Source organism: Ailuropoda melanoleuca, chromosome 5 (assembly GCF_002007445.2).
Source record: "Ailuropoda melanoleuca isolate Jingjing chromosome 5, ASM200744v2, whole genome shotgun sequence".
Lineage (NCBI taxonomy): Eukaryota > Metazoa > Chordata > Mammalia > Carnivora > Ursidae > Ailuropoda > Ailuropoda melanoleuca.
Window position 1 is genome coordinate 35899389 of NC_048222.1, and position 17332 is coordinate 35916720.

At 37.1% G+C, this 17332-nt stretch overlaps 1 protein-coding gene across 2 annotated transcripts in view; it reads right to left on the minus strand.

The window, feature by feature from the left end:
* Positions 1–17332, minus strand: part of ARIH1 (ariadne RBR E3 ubiquitin protein ligase 1) — a 116119-nt gene that overhangs the window by 13867 nt on the left and 84920 nt on the right. For both annotated transcript variants that reach the window (XM_034660707.1, XM_011225581.3), the window contains 5 exons: positions 10805–10871; positions 9174–9280; positions 7011–7053; positions 6425–6496; positions 2956–3086 (listed from right to left, as the gene is read on the minus strand). In XM_034660707.1, coding sequence (XP_034516598.1) covers positions 2956–3086; positions 6425–6496; positions 7011–7053; positions 9174–9280; positions 10805–10871 — 420 coding nt within the window. The remainder of the gene's footprint in view (positions 1–2955; positions 3087–6424; positions 6497–7010; positions 7054–9173; positions 9281–10804; positions 10872–17332) is intronic.

A 17332-nucleotide genomic window follows, 5' to 3' on the forward strand; every position in this document is an offset into this window, starting at 1 on the left:
AACAGTAATCCTTTTAGATCTAAAGGAAGAATTTTGAATTTGATTTAAATCTTGTTAAACTGGACTCACTGTTCCAGCTGGTCAAGTTTTCCAGGATTTTAATGGCCTATTTAGTTTATATCCTTCTATGATGTTACCCTAAAATGTATGCAAGATTCTTTAATTACTGCAAGAAAGTCATCAGTAAAACTGACCAGAAAAGCAGTACACAGTTTGCACAAATAAAAAAGATTAAAGACAAAAACCTTTCAGCAAACCTTGGAAGTATTCCATTAGGAAGACTCAAATCCATTACCTGTAACTCCAAGAAATGGACATTCAATTAATCCCAAAGATCCCTGTGTGTATTCATAGCCTAGGCAACAAACTTCTCAGCTCACACTGAAATAGCTTGCTGAGGTCTACAAAACACTCCCTAATCCATCATCTTAATAACACAATTTGATTTTGAGGAGTTGACATAAGAGAAAAGTTATGTGGTTCACATGTAGTTTGTGGAATCAATCACAAACTTTAGAAATTTGGGATTACATTTTGTCTGCTTTCAGTTTTTGGTAGCTGTTTTCTTTAAGTACTCAGTAAAATAACCAATAATGGCTTACTGATCTCATCTTTCGGTTTTTAAAAAACCCAGACCACAATTCACTCGAGTCAGATAGCTGTTATAATCCTCTCTTACCAAAATTACTCAATTTAGCCCAAAGATCGGCTCCTCCTTGCCCTCTACTGGTCAACTACTATTACCTCTTCTTCCTATCTAATATATCCTTCAAAACTTTTCCTTTTGATATTTTTAAGATATTTATAAGCCTCAACTCATAATTATTAAGGAATTGAAGGCCAGGAAAGCAAAGAGAATTCATCTACACTTCTAATTTAGATGATGGATAGTGCTACTTGAAATGCTATTTTGAGGATTCTGAGGCATTTTCAGATTAAATAAGGAAGCACAGCATGATTCATTTGCAATGTTAGCTCTGGGTAAAGCCAAGACACAGGAAACATTTCTGACAACCCTCGTCGGGGCCATTCTTCATTCTCCTGTATCCATTATTTGTTTTGTTTTTGTTCAGTTTTCTTTTTTTTTAAATTTTATTTATTCATTTGACAGAGAGAAAGAGAGAGCACAAGCAGAGGGAGCGGGAGAGGGAGAAGCAGGCTCCCCAATGAGCAGGGAGCCCGATGTGGAGCTCAATCCCAGGACCCTGGGACCAGGACCTGAGCTGAAGGCAGATGCTTAACTGACTGAACCACCCAGGCACCCCTTTGTTCAGTTTTCAATACAGGTTCTTTAAAATTTGAGCTATGATCAGAGATTTCCTTACATACAAAAAATGTATCTTTGGGACGCCTAGGTGGCTCAGTCGGTTGAGCATCTGCCTTTGGCTCACGACATGATCTGAGGGTCCTGGGATGGAGCCCCCCCACTGGGCTCCTTGCTCAGCGGGGAGCCTGCTTCTCCCTCTGCCTGCTGCTTCCCCTGCTTGTGCTCTCTCTGACAAATAAAAATCTTTCTTTAAAAAATGTATCTTTAACAAGAAATGCATCTTTTAGTAACTTTTCTTTTCCATTCATTAGACTTATTGGTTTAAATGTACCAGAGTGAATTTAGTTTCTGGGAATAGTCTAATCCCCCAGTTCGCTTCTTAAAGTCTAGAGTGCCTGTCCGGCTAATACTCAATACCCTTTTCTCCTTCGTTTTGACAGTGGCAAAATCACTTTACTTCCACACAACCAACTAGTCTTACCTAATTCAGAATTAATTTCAGGCAAGTAATCCCTCTCACTATTCCTCTACTGAAACTAATAAAAGTTCCAATGACTCTAAAAGAAAAGACTTGCCATTGTCTTGAGGGGGTTCCTCCTCCTGTCCTGCCTCAGCAATGTCTTCCCCTCCCATTCACTCTCTGCAAAGTAGCCACAATTCTGAGGTAATGTATGTAAAGCACATAATATAGAGCCATCTCTTCTAAACTACTGATCTAATCAGGTCACTCCCCACTTAAAATCCTTCTGATAATATCCAAACCACTTCAGGTCCCAGTCTACTTTCTAACTCTTTTCCTATGCTCCACAACTTAAGAGGGGCCACAAACTGAAATGCCAATAAGCAGGTAACACAAATTAGTGAAATGGGTCATCTGCATATTATAACACCCAGAAATACTTTTATTTTTACCAGGAGATGTGCTCCCTTTTTTCTCAAAGCTCAAGGCATCACGAGTCTAACTTATATTTTCTCAAACTGCTTAGAAATATGCACAGAACAGAGATATATTATCTCTACTAAAAGTGATGCCATCTTCTAAATATAGTGCAATCATAATATATGCAAATGCCCTTAAGATTCAATCTTGGGGAAATATATCAAACTAGAAAGGCCACATCTAAGGGGCTACTAATCAATTCCAGGCGAGTGTTGCCAGGCAGGAATGCAGGTTTGTTCCTATGTTTGAAGAAAGGCTAAAAATCTGGATCGCATTGAGCAATTTTCCAATTTTTAAAGTTTGGGACACATTTTTGTCTAATAGCATACAAAGGTAAATAAAACACAATTGCAGGTTGGGTCTTGCCAATAATCTCTCAGTTTTCAACTATTGCCTAGACAGACATATTAGACAATGCAACTCTTCTCTAAATAAGTCATGTACTTTCACATCATTCTACCTTTGTTCATGAGGCTCCTTTTCCCCTGAACATTCTTCCTACCACTTTCAAATAATGAACTCTTCATCCCACTTAAAATTCTTCTCAATTGTTACCTGCTCTGTGAAATATGCCTAATTTATCCCTCTCTCCGGACATCTTGCATATACTTTTAAGAATGATCACATATTATATTCATTCATCTAGCTCCCAAGTTAGATGGTACTTCCATGAGGTAGAAACCTTGTACTACACAGCATATATTACATCTTATGTGAACACTTTCTCCCCTTCATTTCCCCAACCTACCAGGCAGATCCATGTGGTTCCCAAGGGCCAAGACACACCCAGCAAAACTCTGCTTTACAGTTCTGGTTACGACAGACCATGTGATTACAACCGCCATCCTTCTCAATTGTGACATGGCATTTGGGACATTCCTATGAAGAGAAACTATAAAGTTGGTGTCAATGCTACACTAGGTTGTATTACTACCACCGAAGAGAAGCCAGTTCTAGATTTGTTTTATTTTTAAATATCACATTTATTGTTATTAATATATGTAAACATTTCGTTCATGTAAATACAATTAACTATCCAGTGTCATCTAGAAATAATTATTGAGCACTTCCTGTATACCACATACTGTTCTCGCTGTTTTATATGCATTAATTCATAATCCTTATAGTGATCCTATTTGTCAGATGAATAAACTAAGGGAGAGAAAAATAATAAAAACACTAGTCTGAGGTCACACAGGTAGCAACGGCAGAGTCAGGTTTCAAGCCCAAGCAATTCAGCTTTAAGAATCAGTCAGGGTAAGATAGGAAAATTCTTTTGGTGGCTACTGAATTTCCCAACTTTCTTCTGTCAAATACCCTTGTTTTATTTATTTTTGTTGTTGTAGTTTTTAAGTAAACTCTACCCTCAACATGGGGCTTGAACTCACAACTCTGAGATCAAGAGTCATATACATGCTCCATCCACTAACTAAGCCAGCCAGGCACCCTCAAACACCCTTGTTTTAAATCTTTCTCATGGTGGTCCATTTACAACTGTGCTAGAGATCACAGCTTTCTCCAAGTCTGTGTCATATTCTTGGTTACTAACGAGCTAGTTATTACCCTACAGCAGGTCTATTGGTTTTTTTTTTTCTTTTGGAGAAATCTAGAAAATCAAACTTACTCGTTTCAATGATACTATAACTATAGTCATTTTAAATAGGTAAATATGGCAATTTCTAATTATACATTTTAAATCAAATCTCTGAAATCAATTAAGATATTTTACATCTTCCCAAAGAAGCAAATTCCAGGTCTAAAATCTGTTTCATTCTATATTTCTGGGTTATAATTAACCACATAATATTAAGCTCTCAATATGTTAGGATACCACTGATAATCTGCAAATCTGTTTAAGGAGAAAATAACAATAACAAAGGCTTCTGAAACCTCTCTAGAGAAAAACTCTTCAGTTTTTCTCAAAACTACCAAGCAGATAACTTTGTTTTGTTTTTAAAGATTTTATTTATTTGAGAGAGTGTGTATGCATGAGCAGAGGGGAGGGGCAGAGGGACTCAGCACTGAGCAGGGAGCCTGAGGCAGGGCTGGATCCCAGGACCCTGGGATCACGACCGGAGCCGAAGGCAGACACTCAACCAACTGAGCCACCTAGGCATCCGCAGATGACTTTGTTATTACTAATTGCCATTCTTCCTTAATAATCTACTTTCTAAACAAAATCAAACACATTCGACCCTCTACTCCTTATTTTATTTTTTTTATTTTAAAGATTTATTTATTTATTTTAGAGAGAATATGTGTGCAGGAGCAGTGGGGGGCGAGGAGAAGCAGCAGACTCTAAAATGTGAGGCAGGGCTCCATCCCAGGACCCTGAGAGATCACGAAACCAAGTGTCCGATGCTTCCAATGCTTAACCAACTAAGTCACCCAGGCGCCCTGAACTCCCTATTTGAAACATCTTGGGGGTTCAGAGTATTTGGGGGATTTCTCTAGATGCAGAAAGAGAGCTACAGTTTAACCAAACTACTTAATGAAAATACAACTGCCCTATTCTAAATACTAGTTTTACAGAGCATATTAAAGGATTCTAAGACTTTAATGAACACATCTGGTGGGAAATCAATTTTCAAGAAAGTATGCCTGGCTAGGAAAATTTTCAACAACAAAAGTAACCACTTCCTAACAACACAGAAAGGTTTTCTTAAGAGACATGGGTTATCTTTACCATGATAATTTTAGAGAGCACAAAAATACTGATTTCAACCATACATTCCTCAAAGGCACAGGCATTTGTCTTAAGTGACAAGACTATTTCACTACTAAAGCTTTCTGGGAGATACAAATACATTCAGGTTTTAATCTTTTTGGGTACGACAGGATACTAATGGTATAAAATTGTGTGTTTTGGCCTCCATCGTTTACACACTCCTTATTATCACTGTCCTGTGACTGGGTGATGGAAAGCTCTAATGCTAGTCAAACTGAGCAGCATCTTCACATGGGAAAGGCAATACTAAAAATGAATAGTCCAAGAATAACAGTACCACTCATTACCCTAGTCATTTCCAACATAGACAGGATATAAGGTTGAACTAAATAAATATTGGTTATTTATATAATTTTCTACTAAGAAATTGCTGGGTATGCAATTGGGATTCAAACATATGCTTATTACTTTGTGATAGAAAAGAAGGGCGTTCAAGACTACATCCATTTGCAGGACAAAACATCTGTCTAAGGTTAAAGAAGTGGTCCACAGACATAAAGAGACTGACTCTTAAAATTAGTATCATGAGCAGTAATGTACGTCAAAAATAAAAACGAGAGAACAAGGGATATCTGTATTACCCCAAAGACTAGTTCTTAGGAATCAAGTCTCTTAAATCATATTTTAGAAATTTAGTATGTTAAAGATCTCGAACATGTTAAGCCCAGTGCAGCTACATAATAAAACAGTTACTCAGTTACTCTTGATACTGCTCTGAAGAATGACTCCTTAGGAGGGGCCCCTGGCTGGCTCAGTCGGTAGAGTGTGTAACTCTTGATCTCAGGGTTTTGAGTTCAGGCTCCACACTGGGTACAGGGATGAAAGAAAAGAAAAGAAAGGAAAAGGAAACTGGAAAAGGAAAGCAAAGCAAAGGAAAGAAAAGAAAAGAAAGAAGGAAGGAAAGAGTTACACCCCATGTGGGACTCAAACTCACAACCATGAGATCATGAGCTGCGTGCCCTACCACTGAGCCAGCCAGGCGCCCCAAACCCTGGAGATTTTTAAAGGCAGAAATGTAAATTTGCCTAATAAAACTAAGCTAGGTGGAATAAACTCTATCTTTGTACACTAAAGGGCAGGCAAGAATAAAATGAAAAAGCATTATCAAACCCCTGGGTAGAAAAATTGTCAGCTTTTTCTTCTATAGGAAACCAATGTTTTCCTAACAGACAAAAACTTCCAAAGAAGAGTACTGTGCATGTTGCAGTAGTGCTCGATAAAATACACTTGAACACTAAAAAATCGGCATTCTGGAGAAAAAAACAAAACAAAACAAAAAACAAACCCAACCAAAACCCCAAGCCCCCAAAACAACCAAAAACCATCAAATCTTAACTGAGCAAGCCCCCAAAACAACCAAAAACCATCAAATCTTAACTGAGGAAAAGGTAAAACAAAGTCCTTAACTAGGTAAACTTACTTATTTTGCTAATGCACGTAGTCTTATAACAGTTTCATTACTAAGAGTTTACTGAAGGAAAATACCAACCTTTGTGTTGGCTGCAATCCAATTAGAGGTTTCACTATCATCATCACACTTTTTAATCCACTTCTTTAACCACTGTTTGAAAACAACAACTGTTAGGGTACAACAAAAGACTTAAGAAAAAGGACAGCAAATTACTTCAACATTAAAATACAGTCAAGCTTAAATGTAAAAGACAAAGGACAAGATTATCACTGGTTTTACTTCCTTTTAAACCAAGGGAATCCTGTAGTTCTCATATCCAGTATATATAAAATCCACCAAAGGAAGACTTTCTCTGGCTGAAGCCAAGTGGGAAACCTAGAGCTTGATGAGAAGCCCAGCTCCAAGATGTGTCATTCCCCTTAGCTAATTACAAAGCCTCCCCAGGGAGATGCCTTAACCACCGTTATCCTGATAATCATCAGGAGCGGACTTATTCCTAAGGAATGCTTCATGAATATTTGCGATGATCATCTGAAATAGAAAGGAAAAACACAATCTTCTATCTACAAATGAGCAACGACTTTGTGGGCCCTGGTTTTCAGTCCTCAAGTCTCAGAAGTGTTCTATTACATTACTTAAAAATGAAAATGCCAGACAAACTCACCTTACATTTAACAGGATCATGCCAATTTTCTCCACAGTTAAAGCTGTTAAGTAACACAAGAGTCAAAAGAATTAAGTCCTACCTACTGTAAGTAAGTAAACAAACAAACAAGCCATTTCATGTTTTATAGTTTCTCAATGGTTTCATCAGTTTCTAGTGACTGGCAAATACAAGGGCATGAGCCAAGTTTATATTATTCCACAGTAGATTATTTAGAATTCAGTGTTAGAACAGCATGTAATGTGGTGTGTGAAATGAAGAAATGATTATAGGCATGAAGACATGCTCTGATGACAATTATGTAAGAAAGACTCTCTAAACAGCCACCAAACTGTTAAGACAAAAAATTCAGTTTAATCACATCTGTATTTTTCTGATCATTTTATATATGTATAGTTCTGTGCTGTAAACGTTCTTTAATTCAAACCAAATAATTTTCACTATTTTGAACTTAAATCTCGACCAGTGCTTTATTAGCATATGATAAATCTCAACACCCCAAATGAAGAGTAAAAGTCTGACTTTGTAGAGTAATTACATAATTTAGTGCTAATGCACAGTAAACAATATTTGGGAAGCAAACAGGTCACATCCAACCAAACGAACCTCAGCCCTGTAGAGATAAACTGTGCCAAGCAAGGTATAAAACAAAAGAGTGTGACTAAATATTTTCTAAGAATATACTAATTGTTAATTCCTTTCTGTATTCTAGGCACATGGCATATATATTTAAGAAAGTATAAATTAAGAATACAAATGCTAATGAAAAAATAATTGTTGAATGGTTGACTAGCCAATCAAGTAATTCAGGAATGCCAAAAATCCTTTGCAAATGAGAGGAACAAAGTGGTATCAATTTAAACGAAGTCAAACATAATGGTAACTTCTGGAAAAGAAGATGGGGAACAGGATGGAGAAGGGAACAAAAAGGAGCTTCAAATGAATCTGTCATGTTTTATTTCTTAACGAAAACAAAATACTGACTTTGTGTAAGCTCGGTTAATAGCTAACTAAGTATTCACTGCCGTTATTCTCTGTATTTTGGTATCAACTAAAAATATGTTTTACAAAGTAGGTATATAATCAGACTGCACCTCCTGTCTACACGGTAAACTCTAAAACAGTAATGTATATTTAATCTTCACCAAAATAGCATGTATTTCCATACATATTTAATCTCTGTGAGTTTACCTGCTCCTTTTGGAAATATTTAGTATTAATGTTGTGTAAGTCTAATTCTACAGCTGTTTGTGGAGGAAAAAAAAGAATGGTATGGAATATCAATATAATGTCTATTTGCTAGCTCTTAGAGCTACTTGGTTGGATTGTCTTCTTATTCCTGAAAGATCCACAAAGAAAATGGAAAATCATCTTAACTCTCTAATAAGAATATGTGCTATTGGAACTTCTCTATTAAGTCAACTCTAAAATTCAAAAGCTGAAGAGTATGTTACAAACTCCAAGAACGGAGGTTACCAGGAAAGCTGGGGACAGAGGAACCACAGGGAAAGTGTTGGTTAAAAAGTATATCTGGGGCGCCTGGGTGGCATAGCGGTTAAGCGTCTGCCTTCGGCTCAGGGCGTGATCCCGGCGTTACGGGATCGAGCCCCACATCAGGCTCCTCTGCTATGAGCCTGCTTCTTCCTCTCCCACTCCCCCTGCTTGTGTTCCCTCTCTTGCTGGCTGTCTCTATCTCTGTCAAATAAATAAATAAAATCTTTAAAAAAAAAAAAAGTATATCTAATCAACCATGTTTGATCTTTCCAAATTTATCTGCACATTTTCTTTCTAGGAGTGAAGATTACCTGTCAGAGCAAAGGAAAAATAATCCTGTGTATTTTAGTTCCTAAGAGATAACCTGAAAACAGAGCAAGAACCATAAAGGAACCAAACATAATCTGACAAAATAAGCAGTCCATCAGAAATGAGAAGAACTAAGTTCTTGTCTCAGATTTGTAAGTTTGCTCCTGTATTAGTTCCAGTGGAGCACACAAGAAAATGTGATTATAGCTGCATTTTTTCCCCATAAGACAAAAGTCAGAGGAACAACATCACCCACCTCACTACCTGGGGTAAAAAAAAAATAGTTTTCTACTACTTTACTACGAAGAATAAACAGAAAAGCTATGTGTACTATTTCAATTTGGGAAATCACTTGCTTACCAAAACTGGCGCCCACATTTGCAGCGAACAGGTTTAGCATCCGGATACTGGACTTTAACAACATGGTGACAATCTGGGGCAGGACACCACTTTAACAGTCGATTGCACTGAAACCCAAATTAGAAAATAAAAAACGACAGCAAATTAAATCATGATTCAAGATTTCCTAGTACAACAAGCAATTAACTCACATAGCAAGAGCCAAAGACAGAGATGATAACACAAGCATATAAAAACCTGCCCCCAATATTTAGTAGTCTCATAAAGTAATGCTTTTAGATGCACTGTTTTTCTAAGATTACAGATCCTTGAAGACCTGTTTTTATAAATATGTGACCTGTCTCTTGGTTCTACCTTCAAAATCCTACTGACAAACTTTAAAATAATTACCATTTGTGATCATTAAGAAGCATCAATTTGTTTATGGTTCTACTTTAGGGCAATTTTCAAAGATGTAAGAAAACAACATACTACTTAGGGGAAGGTGTTTAGAACCTATAGAATATACAAGTAATTTCTATATTTGACCATAAAAGTGTCTTCTTAGAACAAAAGTCGGTTCCTAAACCATGGCAACAATCACATTTTAGTTCTTAAAAAAAAAAAAAAGTAAAACTTTCAAGGTATTTTTTATTATGAAACAAAACATGGCTCAAGTAACACTCTGCACCAGAATTCAAGTTTACTGACCACTTTAAAAATACACCATTCCTAAAATATGCTGTTTTCTAGGAGATCTGACCTTCAGTTTAATCTCTCAATAGAAATAAAAATCACTTTGTAGAATTAAAATACCAATTTACACTGATGATCTTATACAGAGGCTGACAAACATCTTCCATAAAGAGCCAAGTAGTGAAGATTTTTGTTTTTGATGGCCACATGGCCTCTGTAGCAATTATCAACTCTGCCACTATAGCACAAAAGAAGTCATAGAACAAACAGGCATGTTCAAATAAATATTTACAAAAACAGGCAGGTCATAGTTGACTGACCTCTGTATTTGATAAAAGACAGACATTTGATAAAAACAAGTAACCACAGGGGCACCTGGGTGGCTCAGTCAGTTAAGCGTCTGCCTTCGGCTCAGGTCATAATCCCAGGGTCCTGGGATCGAGCCCTGCATTGGCCTCCCCACTTGGGGGGTGGGGGGAGCCTGCTTCTCCTTCTCCCCAGGCTTGTGCTCTCTCACTCTCTCAAATAAGTAAACAAAATCTTAAAAAAAAAATAACTATAGCTCTCTTTATTAACAAAGTTTACTGGTAAGGGAAGCTAAAACAAGCACAGATATAGCAAGGTTAAATTGCCAAGCATGACTGAACATCATATCATTAATAACCAGCTAAAATTTTTTGCTAGTAATAAGGGAAGAATACTGTAAAAATAATTTTATCGCCAAAGTTTTAGATCTATGAAGAGACATCTACTTACTGGTTTGTCACATTCCTTTGAGAATAAAGGGGTTTGGTATGCCTCATGAATAAAGTCCATAATCCAAGCATATGGTCATAATCCAAGACCTTTAGGTCTTTCTTATTATCGAGAGTGTTTCATATAAGAAAAACTAATTGTATCTATTAATAAATAATTCCTCTTATTAGAAAAAGGAAAACTTAAGAGAAATCACTTACCTCTACAAAGCTATTTGTTATTAAATGCTGATACTTTAATTTAACTTTCGAATCTGTGATCAGGCGCCTGAGAGCAAGAATAAAAGTAGTTTATTAGGAAGTTCTCAGCCAAGAGTATTTTTCCACACTTATGAAATAAAATTTCAATGTGGTGGCTCTAAAAACTGCCCTAAATTGAAAATACTAAAATGCATACAGACTATCAACAAACGTAACTACAGAAATCAAGACGACAATTTGAAAGTTTCTGTAGTTTTATTTTGGTAGAACCCCCATCCCTGAGTTTCTTACACACAAAATATTCCATTTTTACCCAGTTTGTTATTACAATCTAATGACATACTAACTATTGCGGAGTTTAGGCCCTGACTTTCAGTGTCTTCTTACTCTGCCCTAAGACAGCAATTCGCAGCCAACTTCCCCAAGATGCCCTCCCAAAAATCAGTGTGTGAAATAAGAGATGTTGACAGGAATGTCAAGAAATGGATCCAGGTTTTGCTATATACAAATCTGAGGGCCTTCTTCTGAGATATGTTGATAATTACCAGAGATGTTCACTGACTTCAATCTGGCTTCCCTTGTCCACCTAGAACACTCTATATATTCATAACAATTTCTAGAACTCATAGGACCCCATGAAAGTAAAGAATCCTGAAGCTTAAGTTTTATTAGTTTTAATGGTAAACACTCCTGTGAGTGTTTAAAGAAAATGGTGTTAAAACAGAAAAGGAGTTAACCACTGACAAAACCAGTAAAAACTATCTAATGTGAACACAAAAGACAAGAAAGTTCTGTATACTTTGGCCCCATCGAATTCTTGAGCTTCTTATAGCACTGCTTGCCTTCCACAAGACACCATCCTGTCCTGTGCCTCAGAGGCTTTTGCATAGGGCTACCTCTCTTGAAAAGGAAAGAGAAGACTATCATGGTGGGCTCAGATGGGATAGCCTACTGAATACTGGATTCACACTTACTAGCTATGAACTAAGGTTAAGTTCTTTGACCTCTCCATTTTTCAGTTTACTCTTCTGTAAAATGGATAGCAGAAATAAGAGTTGTGAACTAGAACAGTGCCTGGTAAATAGTAAACACTCAATAAATATTAGATGCTGTATATTATTTTATTTAACTCAGCTAATATTTAGTTAAACTAAAGGAGCCCTTTTCTGACAATTACCCACACCAGTTCCTGCTCAGTTCTCATGGCATCTTATACCTCTCCCTGTTATAAAATCTGTCATAATTTTAATTAGAAAGTTATCTGTGTAGAGCTGGAACAAACAATCCTAAAATCTGTATGGAACCAGAAAAGACCCAGAATAGCCAAAGAAATGCTGAAAAAGAAAACCAAAGCTGGAGGCATCACAATTTCAAACTTGAAGCCGTATTACAAAGCTGTAGTGATCAAGACAGTATGGTATTGGCACAGAAAAAGATACATAAATCAATGGAACAGAATACAGAACCCAGAAATGGACCCTCAGTTCTGTCATCAACCAATCTTTAACAAAGCAGGAAAGAATATCCAACAGAAAAAAAGACCATCTCTTCAACAAATGGTGTTGAGAAAATTGGACAGCCCATGTAGAAGAATGAAAGGACCACCGTCTTATACCATACATAAAAACAAACTCAAAATGGATGAAAGACCTAAATGTGAGATAGGAATCCATCAAAATCCTAGAAGAACACAGGCAGCAACCTCTTTGACCTTGGCCAGGCAACTTCTTGGTGGAAAAGTCTCCAAAGGCAGGGGGAATAAAGCAAAAATGAACCACTGGGACTTCATCAGGATAGAAAGCTTTTGCACAGGAAACAGTCGACAAAACTAAAAGGCAACTGACAGAATGAGAGAAAATATTTGTAAAAGTCTTATCAGATAAAGGGCTGGTATCTAAAACTATAAAGAACTTATCAAACTCAACACCCCAAAAAACAAAAAATCCAGTCAAGAAATGGACAGAAGACATGAACAGACATTTCTCTAAAGAAGACATATATATGGCTAACAGACACAGCAAAAAATGCTCAATGTCATTCAGCATCAGGGAAATACAAATCAAAATGACAATGAGATCCCAGCTCACACGTAAGAATGGCTAAAATTAACCAGTCAGGAAACGACAGGTGTTGGTGAGGATGTGGAGAAGGGGGAGCACTTTACACTGCTAGTGGGAATGCAAATTGCTGCAGCTACTCTGGAAAATATTATGGAAGTTTCTCAAAGAGTGAAAAATAGCCCCTGATTGTGCTCCCCCCCCAAATAAATACATAAAATCTTAAAAAAAAAAAAAAGTTAAAAATAGAACTGCCCTACCACCCAGCAATTGCACTACTAAGTATTTACCCAAAGGACACAAACGTTGTGATCTAAAGGGGCACCTGCACCCCAATGTTTATAGCAGCAATGTCCACAAGAGCCAAACTATGGAAAGAGCTAAGATAGTCCACTGACAGATGAATGGATAAAGACAACACACACACACACACACACACACACACAAGATGAATGGATAAAGACAACACACACACACACACACACACACACACACACACAATATGGAATACTACCCAGCCATCAAAAAAATAAAATCATGCCATTTGCAATGACATGGATGGAACTAGAGGGTATTATGCTAATTAGTCAATCAGAGAAAGACAAACACCATATGATTTCACTCATACGCGGAATTTAAGAAACAAAACAGATGAATATAGAGGAAGGGAAGGAAAAGTAAAATAAGATGAAAACAGAAAGGGAGGCAAACCATAAGAGACTCTTAACTATAGGAAACAAAGAGGGTTGCTGGAGGGGGCCAGCTGGGTAGGGGGATGGGTAACTGGGTGATGGGCATTAAGGAGGGTACTTGATGTAATGAGCACTGGGTGTTCTATGCAACTGATGAATCACTAAATTCTACCCCTGAAACTAATAATCAGGTATATTATTAATAACACAGTTTTTAAATATAATTAATAAGTTACATAAATTGAATTTAAATAAAAAAATTTTTTAAGATTTTTATTTATTCATTGGAGAGAGAGAGAGGAGTCGGGGGAGGGGCAGAGCGACAGGGAAAAGCAGACTCCCCGACTGAGCAAGGAGCCCAATGTGGGGCTCGATCCAGGACCCTGGATCACAACTTGCGCTGAAAGCAGAAGCCCAACGGACTGAGCCACCAGGTACCTAAATTAAACAAATTTTTTTAAGATTATCTGTGCAATCATTTGTTTAATATCTGCCTTCATGCTCCCTTATCCCCAACCAAACAATAAGCTCCATGAGCTCCATGAAAAGGATCCCTTGTATCTAACACCTGCTTGGCCTGTAGAATGTGTTCAGTAAATATTTTTTATTTATTTTTTTAAAGATTTTATTTATTTGACAGAGAGAGACAGCGAAAGAGGAAACACAAGCAAGGGGAGTGTGAGAGGGAGAAGCAGGCTTCCCACCGAGCAGGGAGCCCGATGCGGGGCTCGATCCCAGGACCCTGGGATCATGACCTGAGCCGAAGGCAGATACCCAGTGGCTGAGCCACCCAGGTGCCCCAGTAAATACTTTTTAAATAAGTAAACCTCCACATTTCAGGGACGTTGAAACTGAGGTCTAAAAATAATTAGTGTATTTGGTGATTCCTCAAAAGGGTAAACACAGGGGGTGCCTGAGTGGCTCAGTCTGTTGGACATCTGACTCTGTTTCGGCTTGAGTCATGAGATCCTAGGGTTGTGGAATCAAGCTCCACACTCAGGAGAAGTCTGCTGGAGGTTTTCTCTCACCCTCTGCACTACCATCCACCCCTATGCACACAGTAGAGTGCACTCTCTCTCTCTAAAATAAACAAAGAAATCTTTATTTTTTTTAAAAGTTTAAACACAGAATTACAATATGACCCAGCAATTCTCTCCTAGGTACATATATCCAAGAGAATTAAAAACAGGTGTTCAAATATAAAACTTGCACATAAATGTTCAAATAAAAACACAAATGTTTCCACAAAAAATGGAAATAACCTAAATGTCCAAGAACTGATGAATGAAGAAATAATATATGGAATCTCCATACAATGGAATATTATTTATCCACAGAAAGGAATCAAGTACCAACACACGCTACAACATGGATGAACCTTGAAAACATTACATTAAGTGCAAGAAGCCAGACACAAAAGATCACATGCTGTATGACATTTAAATGAAATGTCCAGAATAAGCAAAACCATACAGACAGAAAACAGATACATGATTGTCAGGGCTAGGGGAAGGAGGGAATGGGAAGTGACTGTTTAATGAATACGGGAATTTTTTTAGGCGTGATGACAACGTTCTGGAATTAGATAGTGGTGATGGTTGTACAACATTATGAAAAGCCACTAAGCTGTATAGTTTATAATAGTTAAAATGGTAAATACTATGTGATGTGAAATTTATATCCAAAAAAAAAAAAAAAAAGAATGAGACCCAAAGTCAGATGCCCTGATTTCCCAAACACTTTTTATTTCTATTACTCATAATGCTTCTCTGGTGTGACAAAAGCCAATGATTTCTTATAAACGATCTAGACTACCTGGTGAGAACAAAGGTTAGCCATAGTTACTAGACCAAGGTTATTAGGTCTCAGTTAGTAGGTCACAGTTTATCTTGTGATAGAGAAGAATAAGAAAGTGAGCTCTTACCCTTTAGAATAAGTACTCTCAAGAAGACAAGAGTGGTCCTGGCTATTGATAAACTACTTCTCTTGACAAAGATCTACTGCCATCACTTACATCAAAAATAGTCATTACACCAACTCTCATAGAAGGCACCTCTTTATGAAGGTAAACATAATGACTTCTACTGTTAGCCTACTATACATTATGACCAAAGTGTCAGATGCATTTAAGCACCCTTGAGTTTTGGGATAATTACGTTTTCGCAAATGAATTAACTGGAGAGGTATGATTTGAAACCAGGTGACTTAAAACACAAGGATTTCTTTTAGTATGCCAAGCAGTAAACCACACCTTATGCTGATATAGCACCCTGAGTAAATCAACAATATTATGCTTCAATTTAGGACTAACGATAAAATATTTTTCTGTAAAAAGGGCTTTTTTTTTCTTTCTGACAGACCAATTACAGACAAATATAAAGAAGGAAATAAAAATCATCTACAACTCTATCACTCAGGAGGAATAACTACTTAACATTTTTATAATCTGGGCCTTTTCCTCTTTTGGGGGGGTAAATGTAGAATGTATCTTATTACTATCTTATTATCTTAATATTAAGATATCTTGTTATGATAATAATATTACCTTATTATTATTTTTTAAATATTTATTTTCATTTATTTGAGAAGGAAGAGAGTGAGCGTGTGGTGGGGGTGGGGGACAGAGGGAGACTCTGTGTTGAGTGCAGAGCCTGATAGAGGGCTCAACCTCACGACCCCAAGATCATGACCTGAGCTGAAACCAAGAGTCAGATGCTTAACCAACTGCGCTACCCAGGCACCCTGGATATATAATTATTATTATTATTAAAGATTTTATTTATCCACTTGGGAGAGAGGCAGAGAGAGCACAAGCAGGGGAAGAGGAAGAGGGAAAAGCAAACTCCCCACTGAGCTGGGAGCCCGACGGGGGGCTCCATCCCAGGACCTGGAGATCATGACCTGAGCCAAAGATGATTAACCATCCGAGCCACCCAGATGCCCCCAGACATGTAATTTTAAATAGAGAATGTACTACATGTAACTTTATATCTTAGCTTCTTCACTAAGATTATAGGCATTTTCTAATGCATTATAATAATCCACAAATTAAAAAAAAAAAACTTAAATAAGGTACCCCCCCATATCCAAACCTTTTTTTAATGGCTATGTTACATTCCATCTTCCTTGGATATTTGGGTTGAGGGTTATGATAATGTAATCAACATCTTTATAATAAGTCTGCTCAATTTCTGGTCATTAAAAATAAATATAACATTTACTATCATCTCTTCCTCTTATACTCCATTCTCTAATTCTGACCTGACCTTGAAAATAAATTCAAAATCCAACCATTTCTTCCTACCTCCTCTGTTACCACCCTGGATCAAATTGCCATCTTCTCTCATCCAGACTGCTATTAAGAGTCTTCCAACCTCCCTGCTCCTACTTAGTCTCTTTCTAATGCCAGCAGTCAGAACAACTCTATAACCATGTCACTCTTCTGTTCAGAATCCTCTCATGGCTCTATCTCAGAAAAAAACCAAAGATCTTATAATGGCCTATAAGGCCCTACACAACCAGCTTCATGCACTCCTCCCACACATTTTTCTGCCTCCCTTCAATATATTAAGTTTACATTTATAGTTCAAAAATAATTTCAAAACTTTAAATAATCATCATTAGTAACTTACTCTGTCTATATACTTCGCCTTATGGACTACTGAAATTTGATAAACTATCTCACTTTGCATTTCAAGGAGACTAGGAAATTATTTCAGTATGAACTTGAGCTCTGATCCCTTAAGCATGTATTTTAAAAGACAGTATTCTGTAGCTTT